This window comes from Trachinotus anak, unplaced genomic scaffold (genome assembly GCF_046630095.1).
Source record: "Trachinotus anak isolate AG129_WGS33_773 ecotype Australia unplaced genomic scaffold, CSIRO_AGI_Tana_v1 ptg000010l, whole genome shotgun sequence".
Taxonomy (NCBI): Eukaryota; Metazoa; Chordata; class Actinopteri; order Carangiformes; family Carangidae; genus Trachinotus; species Trachinotus anak.
In genome coordinates this window covers 28,290,826-28,306,455 of record NW_027273861.1, presented here as the reverse complement: position 1 = coordinate 28,306,455, position 15,630 = coordinate 28,290,826, and the positions used below count along the sequence as shown (strand labels likewise).

Here is a 15,630-nt window from a genome sequence, read left to right as displayed (position 1 = left end):
CTCCTATTAACAGATAAACATGCCCGAGCAGGCCGCCGCTGTTTATTGTCTCTGTAACTGTACAGGCAGTGTTAATGCCGAGGTTCATGGCTCTGTCATTATCACTAGCAGCAGCGACGGGATGATGTCACAGGGCCACGACAACCAGCCTCAGGTCGCTATGGAAACAGATCCTGCGGTGCTCCATCACACCGTCTGTCCGAGCTGATGATGTGTAAGGAAAACAGTCAGGAAATGAAAATACGTGTGAGGTTTTGCAGCTCAGACAAACACAGAGAGAAAGTCCCTTTATTTCTACTGTGAAATCTACCAAATGATCAGCAGCCGATCGGTTTATGTTCATGGAATATTTAAGGACTTAAATATATAACTAATGGAAAACACACACAGAGCTTTATAAATATGAAGGAATGGCTTTAATGTTTTAACGCTAAGAACATACTGTCATTTTTTATTGATTTTTATGGACTTTTATCAAAATCCCTTAAATTTTCATTAAAAAAATAAACTTGAATTCAAACCTAAGAAAAGCTCAATGTGTTTGGTCATTTTTTAAAGTGTTTCTTTATGAATGCTTAAATTTTTTACCCTAAGATTTAGGGTTTAATTTTAATTTATCCAGTATATTACATTAATGTAATAACCTTAATGCAATTACAGTTATTATACTGTAATTAAAGGTACTATATTATATAGACTTTTAAGAGGACAATTAGTAGATAAATTAATGGAAAGTAATTCCGGGGTTTAAGTCCATTAAAAGTGACCAAATAACATAAAAGTACTCCCTTAAGCTTTAATTTCCTAGGGAAACATTCATCTTGAGGGTTTTTTTTACCCCTTAAAAACCCCTGTAACAGTGTAGATAGTCCATTAAAACCCCTTCAATTCATGTATTAATTAATTAACCCCAAATTTGTGGTATTTTCTTTAAAATTTGCACTTGCAATTCAGAAATTCAAAGAAATACTAAAACTATTTTGTACAAGGGTAGAAACTCCTTAACCCTGCAGAAAACCATTAGTCAATTCTTAATTTTAGAAGAAAAGGAGAGAAGATTTTCTTCATCAGCAGCTGCAGCTCGAAGCTGTTGATGAGGAATCTCAGGGGAACTCCTTGTTTTTTCCTCAGGCCTAAACAATGCTGTGTGTAAAGGTTAGTCAGTCTCTTGTCTCCCCATTGACCCCGATCAACTAATCAGAGTGGACATCCTGCTCCTAGTCGTGGGCAGTTTCCATCTCCTGAGTGGCGGCAGACTCAATATGATGCCACAGATTTCTGGCCACATCCGACCTTCCATAATAATGATCCCAGTTATTCCGCTCAGTGCAGCGTACAGAGTCTACATTTCAGAGAGAGGGGTCACTGGTGGTGCATAGGCACAGTCAGTCAGAACTGGTCCAACTAGACCTGAACCAAACTTAAGGTGCTTCCTTTGTTTTCCAGTATTTGCTCTCATGAGGCCGTAAACCATGAGGCAGCATCTCTGAGCCGAATGTGATCATCGTTATCTCTGACTGCGCTGCAGAACCAACAACCACTGACGAAGCTCGAGCTGTCAGCAGGCAGTTATTGTGACAACAGCTCTCTGAGCACTGAAACTGCACATTTTCACTGCTTCAATAAAGAGAAAACAGATGCATGAAAGTAAACCATCCTGCGTCCCCAGAGACATTAAGACGTAAGACGCCACCCAGTCCTCCACAGACACTAAAACAGAGTCTGCTTGTGCACTGATGTAACCTGCAGCCTGCTGTGCCACTTCTGCTCAGCAGCATCCAGTCGGGTGGGAGGTTAACCTTTTTCCAATAAAGCAGAAGCAGTGAGTCACTCGGGGGAAGCATCATAAAAGCAGCAGGTTTCTTCTTACAGACACTGGACAGGTTTTATTCTCCTGCTTCAGCACTGCAGCTCCAAACCCTCAGAGGACTCACATTTATTTTATGTTTCAGCCGGTTTAGTCCTTCAGAGGCTCGTTCTGCTGCCAGCGGGTTGACAGACACAAGGTTTCTGTTAAAATACATTCGTCCTCTTCACTAACTCAAGGAGGAGGTGCGTCTGCTTCTTCTTCTTCTTCTGTGAGTCCCCCTCCGAGTTCATCCTGGTTCACGCTGCTCTGAGTCGATTTGAATGGCTCAGTCTGATCACCCTGCTGCTGATTATGCAAAGCATCTGCAGCCACTGTTTGTTTAATATATTCTCTTTTCCGGTTAAATGGTTATGCAAACAGAGAGGTAGTCGGAGGAGGGGAGAAATATTCGGACACACCTTTAAAGAGCAGAAACACAGAACATTTTCTCTTAAAAGGTGAGTTTTATACACCTGGCCTATACATAACTCTGGCTTTTCTTAGGGACTGTATGACAATAACCCAGAAAAGGAGGAGGGCAGTGTAATTTTTTTTAGCGTAGTCTGTTGAAATGCATGTAAAGTTTTAAATCCTTCTGGAAAATCAGGATATTCTATGTTAAGGATAAAATTATCACTATTAAAAAAATTTTCATACAGTCCCTACGAAATCAGTTTGGGCTCAGATAGCTTGATATTTTATAAACAAAACAATAAATGAATTAATCATTAGTGATTAGTCACAATTATCACCTCACACAGTTCTTGTTAATCAGCGTTGCTGTAAATGTGCCAGTGTGAGCCATCTGCCGCCTTTTATCTGCATGTGCAAAAAAAAAAACCCAAAACACTAACACTAACTGGATAATGTGCAAAGTGGTGAACACAGATTGTAATTTAAGGCCAAACAAAGACAGAAGTGTCATAAAAGCAGCGTAATTGGTGAGAAAATGAACCGCAGGAGACAGACCTCATCTCTGAACACAGAGACAACACACAGACGGCAGCGACTGACACTCAGCTCCTGCAAACATCAGCGTGTTTACAGGCAGGCAGTCGTGGGGAGGCGGAGCCATGTTAACCACACACTCTGCTTATGTTAATGTTTACTGGAGTCACATTATGCTCATAGCTGAAATAACTGTTGCCACAGTCTGATATGTCTAATTACTGAAGGGCGTTGCAGCCTATAAGAACAGCTGAATGTCGTGTTCAAAGATGGTGTCAGCTCATTAACGCTGTAAAAGTTGCTCACCCACTCTTTCCCTGAAGCTGCCAGCTCGTCCAGCAGACTTTAAAATAGCTTTCCTGGCTCTTTTGTTTAGGAAACTTTAAGAGTGTTTATGGTTTAAGGTTTTAAACTCAGGTTCAGATGGATGCTGGGTAGCTGAGGCGAGAGAGGCTGGGGGGTGCACCAGGTCTACTACAGGGCCAACAAATACACTACAGACCACCCTTCACTCTCATATTCCTACAGAAAGGAAATTTAAAGTTTCCAATTTACCTAAAGCTGGAGGCAGAACAGACCACATTCTGACTGTTTACACCAGTACCTCCTTTAACACGCACATACACACACACACACACACGCACACACAGGCATGTGACATACTTGTAAACAGAGTTGTTTTAATACCAATACCGGTATCAGACACGCCTCTGATCCTGATCCTGATCCTGGATCAGGTATCGGCGAGTACGTGAGTCTGTGCACTGATCTGACACCAGGTAATTCATCAGTAAACTTTATAGTTTCACATCTGGAAAAAACAGCAGATCAGTTCTTTGCCGCTCTCAAACACCTAGCCTACACAGGAAGTTGAACTGTGCAGCCACTGGCAACAACCATTTTTAGAGCAGCGAAGAAGAATCGATTTCTGGCGGCGTCCTTCAGAGGCTGCATTTGAAGAAGGCTCCTTTAAATGTGTCCTTTTTTCCCTGGGCAATGACAGGTGGATCCTTCATGGACCAGCCTATCCCAAGATTCATTGCGTGCAGGTAATGAAAATAATATGGCAGCAAACAACATCGGCAGAGAGCCTGAGGATCACACTTTTAAATGAAAGTATTGGGTTTCAGCTCAGTTCAACAGCTAACGGTACAACTGTTCAAACCAAGAGCATTAAAACCTCAAGTTTTTGTGAAAAAACGTTATGTGTTGTCAAGGTTGCTAGGCGACAGGAGATGCACTTTGTGAAAACGGTAAGGGCGGGAACAGACGGTGACACAAAGCGAAAATCCTCCATAGACCAGACCGTCTCATTTCGGTGCAGCCGTTGCGGTCCATGAGGGCCATGAAGGGCCACACCTTCGTAGACCACATCCTCCTGGAGGACGTGGCCCAGCTGTAGTGTTAACATCAGCATTTTGGTAACATGATGCACTGGAATATCCCACCAGTGCAAAAGGAACGTGGAGTATGCAGGGCTTTAATTTGGCGAGGTGGCACTAGTGTCAGACAACTAGTGGAGGAAATGTTATTTATTCCTCACACATCAATGATACAAATCAAATCATATGCACACAGGGTTAGAGGTTTACAGCTGCATCAGATCAGTCCGAATCAGGATCCAGTATCAGGAGAGAAAAAAATGATGTCAGAACATCTCCATGTGAAAACAAGCCAATGTGTCCTTTCACTGAAACCTATGTTGGTATGTGAGTGTTTGGTATGTGAACTATGAGCTGCAGAGTGATGCAGCAGCTCTACAGCCCCCGTCTCACTGGAGAGACCTGCTACTCCACCTTCAACAGTAATAATGCCAGAGAGCAGAGGAGAAAATGTTCTGAGTACAGTATCAGGGTTCATTACCTTTTAATCATGCTCACAACAGTAATTCAAGAAAAGTAAAACCAAATCTAATCACTTAGAAACCTAGAAAACAGAGAGCTCAGTCAACGGAGGCTGCACAATCCTCTACATTCACGTTTATAACAGAGCATGTCTGGATAATAATCGAGTCTTTAGCAGCATGAAAGTGACAGACAATTAAACTAAACATTTAATAGACTCATTATGTTATTAATGGAAATGTTGAGAGATTCACTTAATAACTCCTCAGATCTGGATCTGCACCTGTCTCACACACACACACACACACACACACACACAAATCAAAGAGGAATAAAAGCAAAGTGGAGGGTTACAATAAAATCCTGTTTCCCACAGTGTTTTATTGAACAGCTGAATCTCCACCTTCAAGCAAAACAAGCACAAGGTGCCATCTGACACAGGAAAAGGCAAATATTTAAAGAGTGCAGCTTTTGTACGGGCCGACTCATTAATTCACCTCCAGAGGAGATGTAGACATGTAACACCTGATGAGCTTTTTCATGGGAGAAATCCTGAAACTCTCATATTCAGGAGCAAGTGATGCATGTCAAGCTTTGTGACCCACGTCCGTCAGACTCATTCATGCCTGCGTCAGCCTGGGGCTTGAACCTAACGACTGCTCTCACCTACTATTCACCTATGGATCTATTGATTTTCTGACTACATGTTGTGTTTGTACTGACGCTTTAACACAAATGAAGTTCCTAACAGATAAATACAGTTATTTTGAGCTTGAGTTGAAATGCACAAACTTATGCACAAGCTTCAATCTAGATCTGGTCCAAAAAAAGAGTGAAGTCGTCCTTTAATACCTTCAGTTTAGACTTGCAGAGACCTTGCAAACACAGATGTGGCACAGCTGACCAAATGCACGAACAAGAAAAAAAAAGAACGAATGCACAATAACATCGACACAGAAACAAAACACAGGTCAGGTCACTTCACCTACAACAACTTCAGACCCACTAAAAATTCAACCTCCTTCATGACACCATGCTGAATGAATCTTCCCATGATGATCTATTGCACTGTTAGTTCTTCTGATGAGACACTAGTGTGATAATGTCCTTTAAATAAACCTGGACTCTGACAGTGTGTGGGGAGGACTTTCCACCTTCTGCAGCTAAATGAATCACACTGATCATTCCGGAGAGTGAAATATATTCTAGTATTACACAAGATAATTAATCTCCAGGTAGTAAATTTATTACTGACGCGTCCAACAGGTAAATCACTATGAGTTAGGGTGTTTTTCTGTTTCATATACGAGTGTGAGATTGTTCCTTCGGCTGTCTGTGTGTGGAACATTGGCATGTCAGCACACGTCATTGTTTTCACATACACACACTAGGTCAACAAGTATGCAGGGAAAGCTGTATTGTGAGGCCAAACAAAAGCTGGACAGAAATAAGGTAAAGTTAAAGAGGGAAGACATACAATATACTTCACTATTAATAAGGACAGTTAGAGAGAGAAGATGCTGCATAAAAGCAATAAAAGCAATAAAAGGACGATAAAGAGACAATAAAAAGATGACATCATATAAGAGCGAGTCAATAAAAATGGGTTTTAAGAAGTAATTTAAAAACAAGTCACTGATTCTGCCTTATCGCCTCTGGCACGTTGATCCAGACCCGAGGGGCTCCGATTAAAGCACATTCAAAAAGAGTGCATCATAAATAAATGAAATGCACAATATGATCATTAAAATGTTAAGAAATAATTGTGATAAACTGTGAAGTGTCAGGAAACACCCGAGACCCCGAACAAGTCACTACAAGGCAGAAAAATGTGGGACAAAGACACAGTGAGTGTGTGAGGAGAGGGAGGGGCAGGGTGACAGAAGGGTGTGTGTGTGCGTGTGTGTGTGTGCGTGTGTGTGTGTGCGTGTGTGTGCGTGTATGTTGAGAATGCACAGGCAGCAAGGCTCAGACCACAGTGAGTTTCAGCTCAAGCCCATTCACATTAAACTGCAGCGCTCCTCCTCAGAACAGTGATTTATTCCTCAGATTCCTTCAATGAAGCTGTAAACAGCGTCGGCATGAGCCACGCTGCACACCTGCATGAATGTGACGTTTAATCGTCAGGTGGCAACCAAACAGTGATGCTGCAGCATGAATGAAGCATTGTGGGAAACGAATCAGGGATTAGCACCTGTGACACCAGAGAAAGGTAAAAGCCTGATGATCCTTAGGCAGTATTTTTATTCTATGATTTCAAAGCTGACTTAAGGTGATTAAGATATCCTCAGGGAGCGTGAGTCACCCTGAATCCAGAAATATGTGTCTGTGTCTGTGTGTTCAGATACGACAGAGTAACTAACTTTGATGCAAACTGAGGTAAATGGGTGTTAAGGGTTTTAAAGTACCTTAATAGTCTTTCAACAAGAGCTGACAGGTTTTACTGCCCTGATCTGATTTCACTGACAATAAGCATATTGTTTATTGTATGTGACTCACAAACCTGTTATTAAAGCAGGGGGCAGATCATCATAAACTTGTCAGTCTGTCAGTGACTCCAACAAAGCTGCAGAGCCTGTTTGACGCTCACATGCCATCACACTGGGATGACGTGAGGCCAGAAGATCTGACATCTGAGTCTGCATTCCTGCTGTTTACACCAATAAAACCTGCATGAACTTTCAGCTGTGAGTGCAAAAGACCTCCATCTGTGCCAGGCCCAAATCTGACAGAGACGAGAACTGAATATGGCCAAAAGTTTGTGGACATGTGTGATGGTTTGGGTGTTGGCTCCTTAATTCCAAGGAAGGGAAGTTTTAATGCTACAGCACACAGTGATGTGTTAGACAACACTTTGTCTCCTTAATGTTTCAACATTAAAATGCCTTCGTGCACAAAACCAGTTCCATAAAGAAACGGTTTCGCAGTCTGGAAGTTTGAAACACCGGCTGTGGCCAGACCTCCTCACCAACATCACTGATGCTCTGATGTGAACGAATCCCTGCAGCTGGTTCAACATCTGGTGGAATCACAGGTTCAGCTCTGTCTGTCCACATACTTTTGACTATGTAGTATAAAACAGCAGTTCACCTGCAGACACAGGTCTCCTGCATCTTCACACCTGAGCTTCCACTTTAAAAAGAAACAGTTCAACATGTGCTCACTGACCTGTACTACAGCCAGAGGCGCAGAGGCGCAGGTGGATGGACCTGGACCATCATCAGGTCAAAATTATTATTTGTCCAATACTTTGGTTTGTGACCAAATGACGTTCTGTTAGCACTTTCTATTTTTAATGCCAATTAGCAAACATTAGCAAACATTAGCAAACATTAGCAGACATTAGTAGACATTAGTAGACATTAGCAGACATTAGCACACTAATATCCTTAAGTAAGCAAAACATTACCTGTTAAAAATCAGCATGTCGACATTTTCATTCTGAGCATGCTGGTGTTAGCATTTAGCTCAGGTACAGTCTCACTGAGCAGCAGAGTCTTGAGTTGTTACCTTGATATTTATTTAAGAATTAAACAAATGCTTAACAGTTTGTTGATAAGACGTCTTTGGAGATGTTGGGAGCCTTTGGGAAACCTGTCCGGAGCCAGGCTAGCTGTTTCCCCCTGCTTCCAGTGTTTATGCTAAGCTAGGATAACCATCCCAGATATGACACTATTCCTCTGAACATTTGAGTTATTACAGAATATACAGTGATAAAACAATGCTTCCATCTCAGTGCAGACTTTTGTAGTTTTTAGTGTACACTGCTGTACATGTAGTGACAGAAACACTAATAGCTGGTCTCATGGTGACAAGCTGTTCGCATGGCGGCTGGTTCTGCTGCATTTGCATTGTGTTCTGTGGCTCTGGGTCAGTCTGAGTAAACAACAGGTGGGTTTCCAGCAGAGTCACAGAGCAGCAGTTTCCTCTCTTTGTGGAGGGCAGTGGATTCAGATCTAAAAAAGGGGGGGAAGCCCCCTCAGCTCCTCCGAATATCTGAAGGACTGCGTAATGGCAGCTGGAGGCGGCCATGCTGTGGAGTGACACAGCATGAAGAATGGCACACTGACAGCGAAAACAAAGACTGGGAATGCCAGAACTTCCACAGCTGTTACAGCCATGTTAGTGAGGCTACACTAAAGTCCTGTAAGTGCAGCGCAAACACAGCGTCTTGTATTAAAACACAGGTTTTTTCTGTCGTAACAGATGATGTCATGAGCTGAATCCTGTGTTTCCAAAGCAGCTACAAGGAAGAGACTTTATATTCTTTGAAGCCATTTTGTAAACTTACAAACACACTATTGTTTCTGTCCTTTAACTGCAGGACTGAGCTGCACTCAACTAAAATATCTCACATCCACCAGGACAGAAATTCACCTTATGCACACCACCAGCTCCAGCACTGAGTCACTTCAAGTCACTGCTGCTTCACAAACAACTAACACCTGCTTTCAACAAATGAATGGCATCCAAACACGGAGCTCATCAGTACTCTGAGTCCTGTTCTGACCCATTACCTTAGCCTATATCTCTGCAACCCTTAACTATAACCAAAGCTCAGCCCTGACCCCAGCCACCGGGGGGGGGGACACATCCCTTCTAACAGAGGGACTATTCAAGGGGAGAACAGACATCGGGACAGTATCAGTCATTGCTACTCATCCTTTTGAGTCATGATGAGATGAGCAGTGGTGTAAAGGAAACAGTTCAAACTGTTGAGTAACAGACAGCAGACAGCGGAGCAGATGTCGCTCCCTGCAGGGCTCCTCTGTTTGTCTCTGTGATAAAATATGTGCACAATAAAGACGGATCACCACTCCGCCAGATGTGGATGATGTGCGGCTCGGATATTCTGCTCGGACAAATAAATGTCATAGCCACCGCCATCATCATCGTCACTGTAAATAACGTGTATACCTGTGGTTTGGAACATTTATTTTCCAGAGAGCCACATTTTCATAGACTCACAGAGCCAAACAGAGCATCTCACAGGGCAAGATTTTATCCTGGAAAACATCCACTGAGAATCCATGAAGCCCAACAGACACATATTGAAATAATTAGTGAAATATGGCCTCAGGACCTCATTATGAAGAATTTAAAGTCATCACAATCCTGTATCTGTCTGTTTCTGGTCTGTTTATCTCCTCAGATTTACTCACAAAATCAGCAACAGCCCAAATCCCAAAGATATTTCATTTTCTGAGTTATTCTGGGTTCTATAATCAAATAAATTCATCCATTGGCACCCCGATGGCTAAATAGTTAAGGTGCATACCACATAACCACAAGATCCAGCTGAGCTCTCTCTCTCTCTCTCTCTCTCTCTCTCTCTCTCTCTCTCTCTCTCTCTCTCTCTCTCTCTCTCTCTCTCTCTCTCTCTCTCTCTCTCTCTCTCTCTCTCTCTCTCTCTCTCTCTCTCTCTCTCTCTCTCTCTCTCTCTCTCTCTCTCTCTCTCTCTCTCTCTCTCTCTCTCTCTCTCTCTCTCTCTCTCTCTCTCTCTCTCTCTCTCTCTCTCTCTACACTGTGGCTGCCAAATAAAGGAAACAGGCCAAAAAAATAAAAAATTCAGTCAATCAAACAAACATCAGTTGTTTTCAGTCTGGCCACATGGGAAGACTTGAAAAGATATCATGTAATAAAACAGCCAAATACCATCAGATAGAGTTAGAAATCAAAGAAAAGTTATATTCTGCTGAACCGGAGTCAGAAGGGGACAAATGACATCAGTCAGAAAAACTGCCTCTCAGTGTCGAGGGATCTGCCTCCGCCAAAACTGGACTGCTGTCAGTTTGTGAATCACCTCATCCAACCCAACCCTGTAAACTACCAGCAAATATTCGACAAAACACACCCACCCCACCCTCCACCCTGCTGCAGACCCAGAGACAGGAATGCTTTCACCATGAGAAATGGGTGCACGGTGTCACTGCCTTAGCCCCGAAGTCTGAGAGTTAACCCTCCATTAAACAAGAGCCAGGAAAAACTGACGAGACAAACATGAAAGCACGGCCGTGTCCTGAAGTCTGCAGGCCGAGGCCACGAGCTGCTTTTACATCGCTGCAATATGAGCTGCAGAAGATAAAAAGCACCCAAAGGACTCCATTAAACAAGAGGCTGAAGCTGGTTTCCTCCGGCGAGGTGAGGAGTCCTGTGACGCGGTGGATTTTAATGTCATACACAAAAATAAACACTGGTCAACACACAGTGGCAAAATTTTTACTTTTCCACTCCTATTTTGAACATATGAGATGTGTCTCGTTACCACGGCAACAGCAGAGGCAATGTAACCAGTGTCAGCAGTAAAACAAAATTATTTTCTGACATGTTTCCTGAGGACTGAGGACACCAGATCTTTCTGCATCCTCGTCATTGTCTTTGTTCTCCATTGTTGATGCTTTGTCATTTTCATCTCAGCTTTTTCTGACTCTTCACCTTTATTCTGTTGGTTTACAACAGCTGGGTTTGGCCGAGCGTTGACCCCAGGCCTTGTTCGTCTGACCCAGGTATTTTCTAACTTTGAGGACACACACATACAGCAAGGTGCAGAGCTGTGCACAAAGGCTCAGTCTCAGGACGCTCTGGCTGGGACACCAACCATAAACCAAAGCATTGCCGGTCATTCAATCAAAACAAAGCAGCAAATTCAATATAATATCAACATCATTATCAAAAGCACAGCTCTCAGACCTCCTCCATCACCAGTGTTGATCTATTACTTACAGAACTGACTGACAAGAAACTGGAAACAGCCTCAGATACACTGTCATTTATCAAAACACAGCTTTCCTATGGAGCCCCAGCATTCATGTTAAATGGTGCTTTGACTATCACGCTGTGCTGTCAGAAATCTGGTGGTCCCTGTGACAGGTGACATCATTCCCGAGCCCTGGCCTACAGGATCTTTAATCTGACCCAACGGATATTTAAGTTGATTTTAAAGCAAAGAGCAGACACTCAGCAGCTTCTCTCAGGCTTTTATCTGCTCAGGCTCTGCTGCCGTGACCACAGCCTGCTCTGTATCCAGTCATCAGCCCCATTTATCCACCACCGCCGGTCCCACTAATTATCAGTCATATCAGAGGTTTTACAACTCGTTGTTGACTCATAGGCTCAGATTTGAGAAGACTTTAAAGGTGCACTTGGTCAGAGACTCGTGGCCCGACAGTGACCCAAATCCAGTAAACCTGTTCACCTCATGTCTGACTTATTTAATGACATGCTTCAATTGGGCAGAGTATGCTGGTCCAAGTCTGGGGGCTCAACGTCTGGCCAAATTTGGATGTCATATGTGCGCCAGACCCAGTTCACGTTCGGTCCTCCAGAGCCAGAACAAAGCTGATGCTGAAGCCAGACTTAGCTGGATCACTGAGGGTCTATCAGCTGTCTTACAGCGTCTCTGTCAGGTCCACACGTCCAGTGGCTGAGTGGAGCTCAAGTCAGGGAGACCCTGAACACAACACCTTTGAATGTAATTTGTAACAGAGTGTTATTGTGTTCGACCACCTGTGTCATCTGGGTTAAACCTACTTTTTCCAAGGAACAAAGGGTCATTTAGAAGAAGTTCCCAGAGAGCCAGACTGAACCAGGACCTGCAGGTTCTGTTCCACTGGTTAGAAAACCTCAATATTTCTAACAACTCAAGTTAACTGTTTTTCTTTCTCTTACAGATTAATGCAATCAATTTAAACTTTGAAGCTCAAATTAACTGGACTTTTAATTCTAACATCAAGTTCTGTGGTAGAGACTGATCTAGCAAACATAAAGATCAACGGGAGAAATGAACGACTGCATCGAGCTGTAGAATCTACAGGTGGTAAACTTAGACGATGATCAAGATTAGGTTTCACTAATTAAACAGTACCTGAACTGAAGCACAGTGAGCCCACAGGGGACCACAAGCCAGGTTTCTAAATCCTGCATAGGATCTCAGAAAAGCTTCTGTCATCCCTGGATTACCTGAAGAAATGCTTCACAACTTTTAATGAAGTTCGTGTGTGTGAAGACTGTGCCAGCCACCAAACATCCTCCTGATCCATCTCATTACACAGATTATCATCAAATACATCACCAGCATTAAGGCTGCAGCATTTTCTAAACTGTAAAAGAAACTGCTCAAATATTTAGACCCACTGTGTGAGTCAGTCTCTTAATGTTGGCACATGTTGCAGCCTTCTGCATGTGCACCTGACCTCTCAGTCTCTTTTACACACAGTGAAAACAGGGGATGCATCTTTTCTCCTCTTCCCATGGACACACCCAGCAGCAGAGCAGAGGAGAGACAAAGGGGGAAACTGGTTTTTGGCACTCTGGCCTCACCCTCTTACTTTTCCGTCCTCTACAGGACAGGAAAGGCTGGAGTGACCTGATCAGCCTGAACAGCAGTAAACCCCGACCCCTGAGCTCACTGTCTGAAAGACACAGAACCCCACAGAAAGGTGGAGAATATTTTAGTGGAAAGACACAAGGAAACCAGCCTGACAGGTTTCTGAGCAATCACCTCCCTGTGCACCAGTTGACCTGCTCAGTGTGTGTGTGTGTGTGTGTGTCTCCAGAGAAACTCTCAGCTGAGTGATGACTACATGAACAGAAATGAATGAGACACTCAGGACAGGAGGTGAAACTCATTGATTCCTCTGAAGCGCAAAGAGGAAAAAACGCGCGCCTCTTTTATTAATTTGCCGATTTCTACTTATCACCAAGGACCAGACACGAAGCTCCACAGACAACATAAAGCCAGAGAGGTGGGAAGTTCGCTGTGAAGACCGACAGAGAGACAAGCTGCTGTGTTTCCGCGGTGTTTCATGAATCGCGGTGGGAGCGCGGTGCGTCCGCGCCGCGCCGCGTCGCTCCAAACGTGAAATCTGCGTGTTTTCATTTCTTACCTTTGATGTAGGTGGATTTGTTTTCATCCAGGAGACTGGACGCGGAGACCCCCATGGTGCTGCAGCCGGGAGAGGATCCACAGGTAGGGCTCAGTCCTCAGGTACAAACACCGTCACATCGATCTGCAGCGGCAGCAGTGAAGGAGGGAGGGAGGGAGGAGACACACGCCCTCCCTCTTCCTCCTCCTCCTCCTCCTCCTCCTCCTCTTCCTATGAACGCTGTGTCATTCGCTGACGTTCAGCCAGACAAGCCAGCTCACTTTTTTTTATCCCCAAAGGCGCCTGATGTTCACTGATGATGCTCAGAGTTGAGTTCGAGCTGAAACTAATGTGATCTAACCGGGCTGACTCCATTTCCTCTGACAGTAAATTAGATGAACACAAACCAACTAAATAAACTGTTAAGATCACACACTTGAATCCGTCTTCGTGAGTGAAGACAAATATTTAACAATGTTTTTTAATTTAACAACTTTAACTTCCATTTAACACGTTTCAGTTTTCCTTTAAAGGGGAAATCCACTGATTTCAATATGAAGAAGTCTCTGTTTTATTGCTCACAGGTGAAAACTCTTCTTGAGTTCTCACATCAACACACAGAACAAGGAGGGAAAACAGGAATATTAAAAGCAAAGTGAATATAATAAAAATATATTTACAGGAGACAAAAATTAGTTTCACATACCAGTATTCAGTTTTTCTGTTTTACCGTTTATATTTGATATAAAGTCAAGAGTTAAAGCTCCACACAGTCTAAAGGTGGATGTCCATGTGTTTGTGATTATAAAGCAGGTCTAGGTTCTATATTAATACTGTGAAAGTATCAAAGCCTCAGTCCACAGAGAAATGCACACAGCCTGTATTCAGAAACTGAGCCTTAAAACCAGCCGTCAGGACCTCTGGAACTTTGTGATGTCACAACAAAGCAGTCATCTCCGTCAGCCACCCACCACCATTTACCTGAGTGTTTACCTGAAATCTGCTATATTTTCATTGGATCACTCAGAAAACAGTCAGCCAGTCAGAAGAGCTGCTCAGATCCTCTCTTCTGATTGGCTGACTGACCTGTTGTTACCAGAGCTGCAGAGAGAACCTGAGAGAGGAGATGTGAAACTACACTGAGATGGTTTCTGGCCCTTAAAACCACAAATATATCTTCTGATGAGATCAACACTTCAGATAAAACACAGGAGAAATGTAAAACATGGGACCTTTAAACAATTGTACAAAATCTTGCAGGATGTTTGTTGGACTATATTCACACATGAATGTGGTATTTACACAGTAAAATAATCAAGAGATGTGTAAACATGGATATTTTCATTTCTTCAGTTCTTGTCCTCGTCTGTGTTCACACATTAGGAACAGCAGAGGAGCAGAAAACACAAAGGCACTTACCAGGTAAATATTACATAAAGTCCTAAAGCCGGTCTCTTTAACCCTCGGCACAGATAAGAAGTGTTTCAACTCTGCAGAGTTTACCCAAGAAAATATCCCACAATGCAATGTGCTGTGACATTAAAACAGTCAACGGTAGAATTCTGCAATGTAAAGGAAATGAGAAGTAACATAAGAAAACATGGAAATAGCAGCAACTGTGCATTTGCACCTGTGTTACCGGACTCTCTCTTAACAGAACTGAGCAAATATGTGCAGTCTGAAATATGAGCCCGTCCATAGAAAAGTCTCAGTGCAGGTGAAGTGATTTCCTCACATTGTCCTGCACTTAGACGATGATCAGTCTGGTTATAGATCTTTATCACTTGTTGTGAGTTTTCTTTTGTTGTCTCTTTCATAACCGATGTAAAAACACAACTTCTCATTGGGATTAATGTATTAGTATTCTGTCTTTACCTCCCACTGATGTATGATGTCTCTGTTCACCTGTCAACTGAGTCCTAATAGAACTGTTTGAAACTGTGCATGTTAATTTGCTCAATATACAATAATAATAATCTTTATTTATAGAGCACTTTTCAAAGTATACGTCACAAAGTGCTTGACAGCGGCAGCAATAAAACAGAATCAATAAAATGTAAAAAAACTGATTAATGAGTAATGTTAAGAGATATAAAACACTTCAGGGGAAAGTAAAACCATGAAA

At 42.9% G+C, this 15,630-nt stretch overlaps 1 protein-coding gene across 1 annotated transcript in view; it reads right to left on the bottom strand.

The window, feature by feature from the left end:
• niban1a (niban apoptosis regulator 1a) overlaps positions 1-13,687 on the bottom strand; it is a 30,032-nt gene extending 16,345 nt beyond the window's left edge. The window contains exon 1 of the mRNA XM_071486572.1: positions 13,527-13,687. Within this exon, the coding sequence (XP_071342673.1) occupies positions 13,527-13,581 (55 nt within the window). The 5' untranslated portion in view covers positions 13,582-13,687. The remainder of the gene's footprint in view (positions 1-13,526) is intronic.
• Between the last annotated feature and the right edge of the window lie 1,943 nt (positions 13,688-15,630).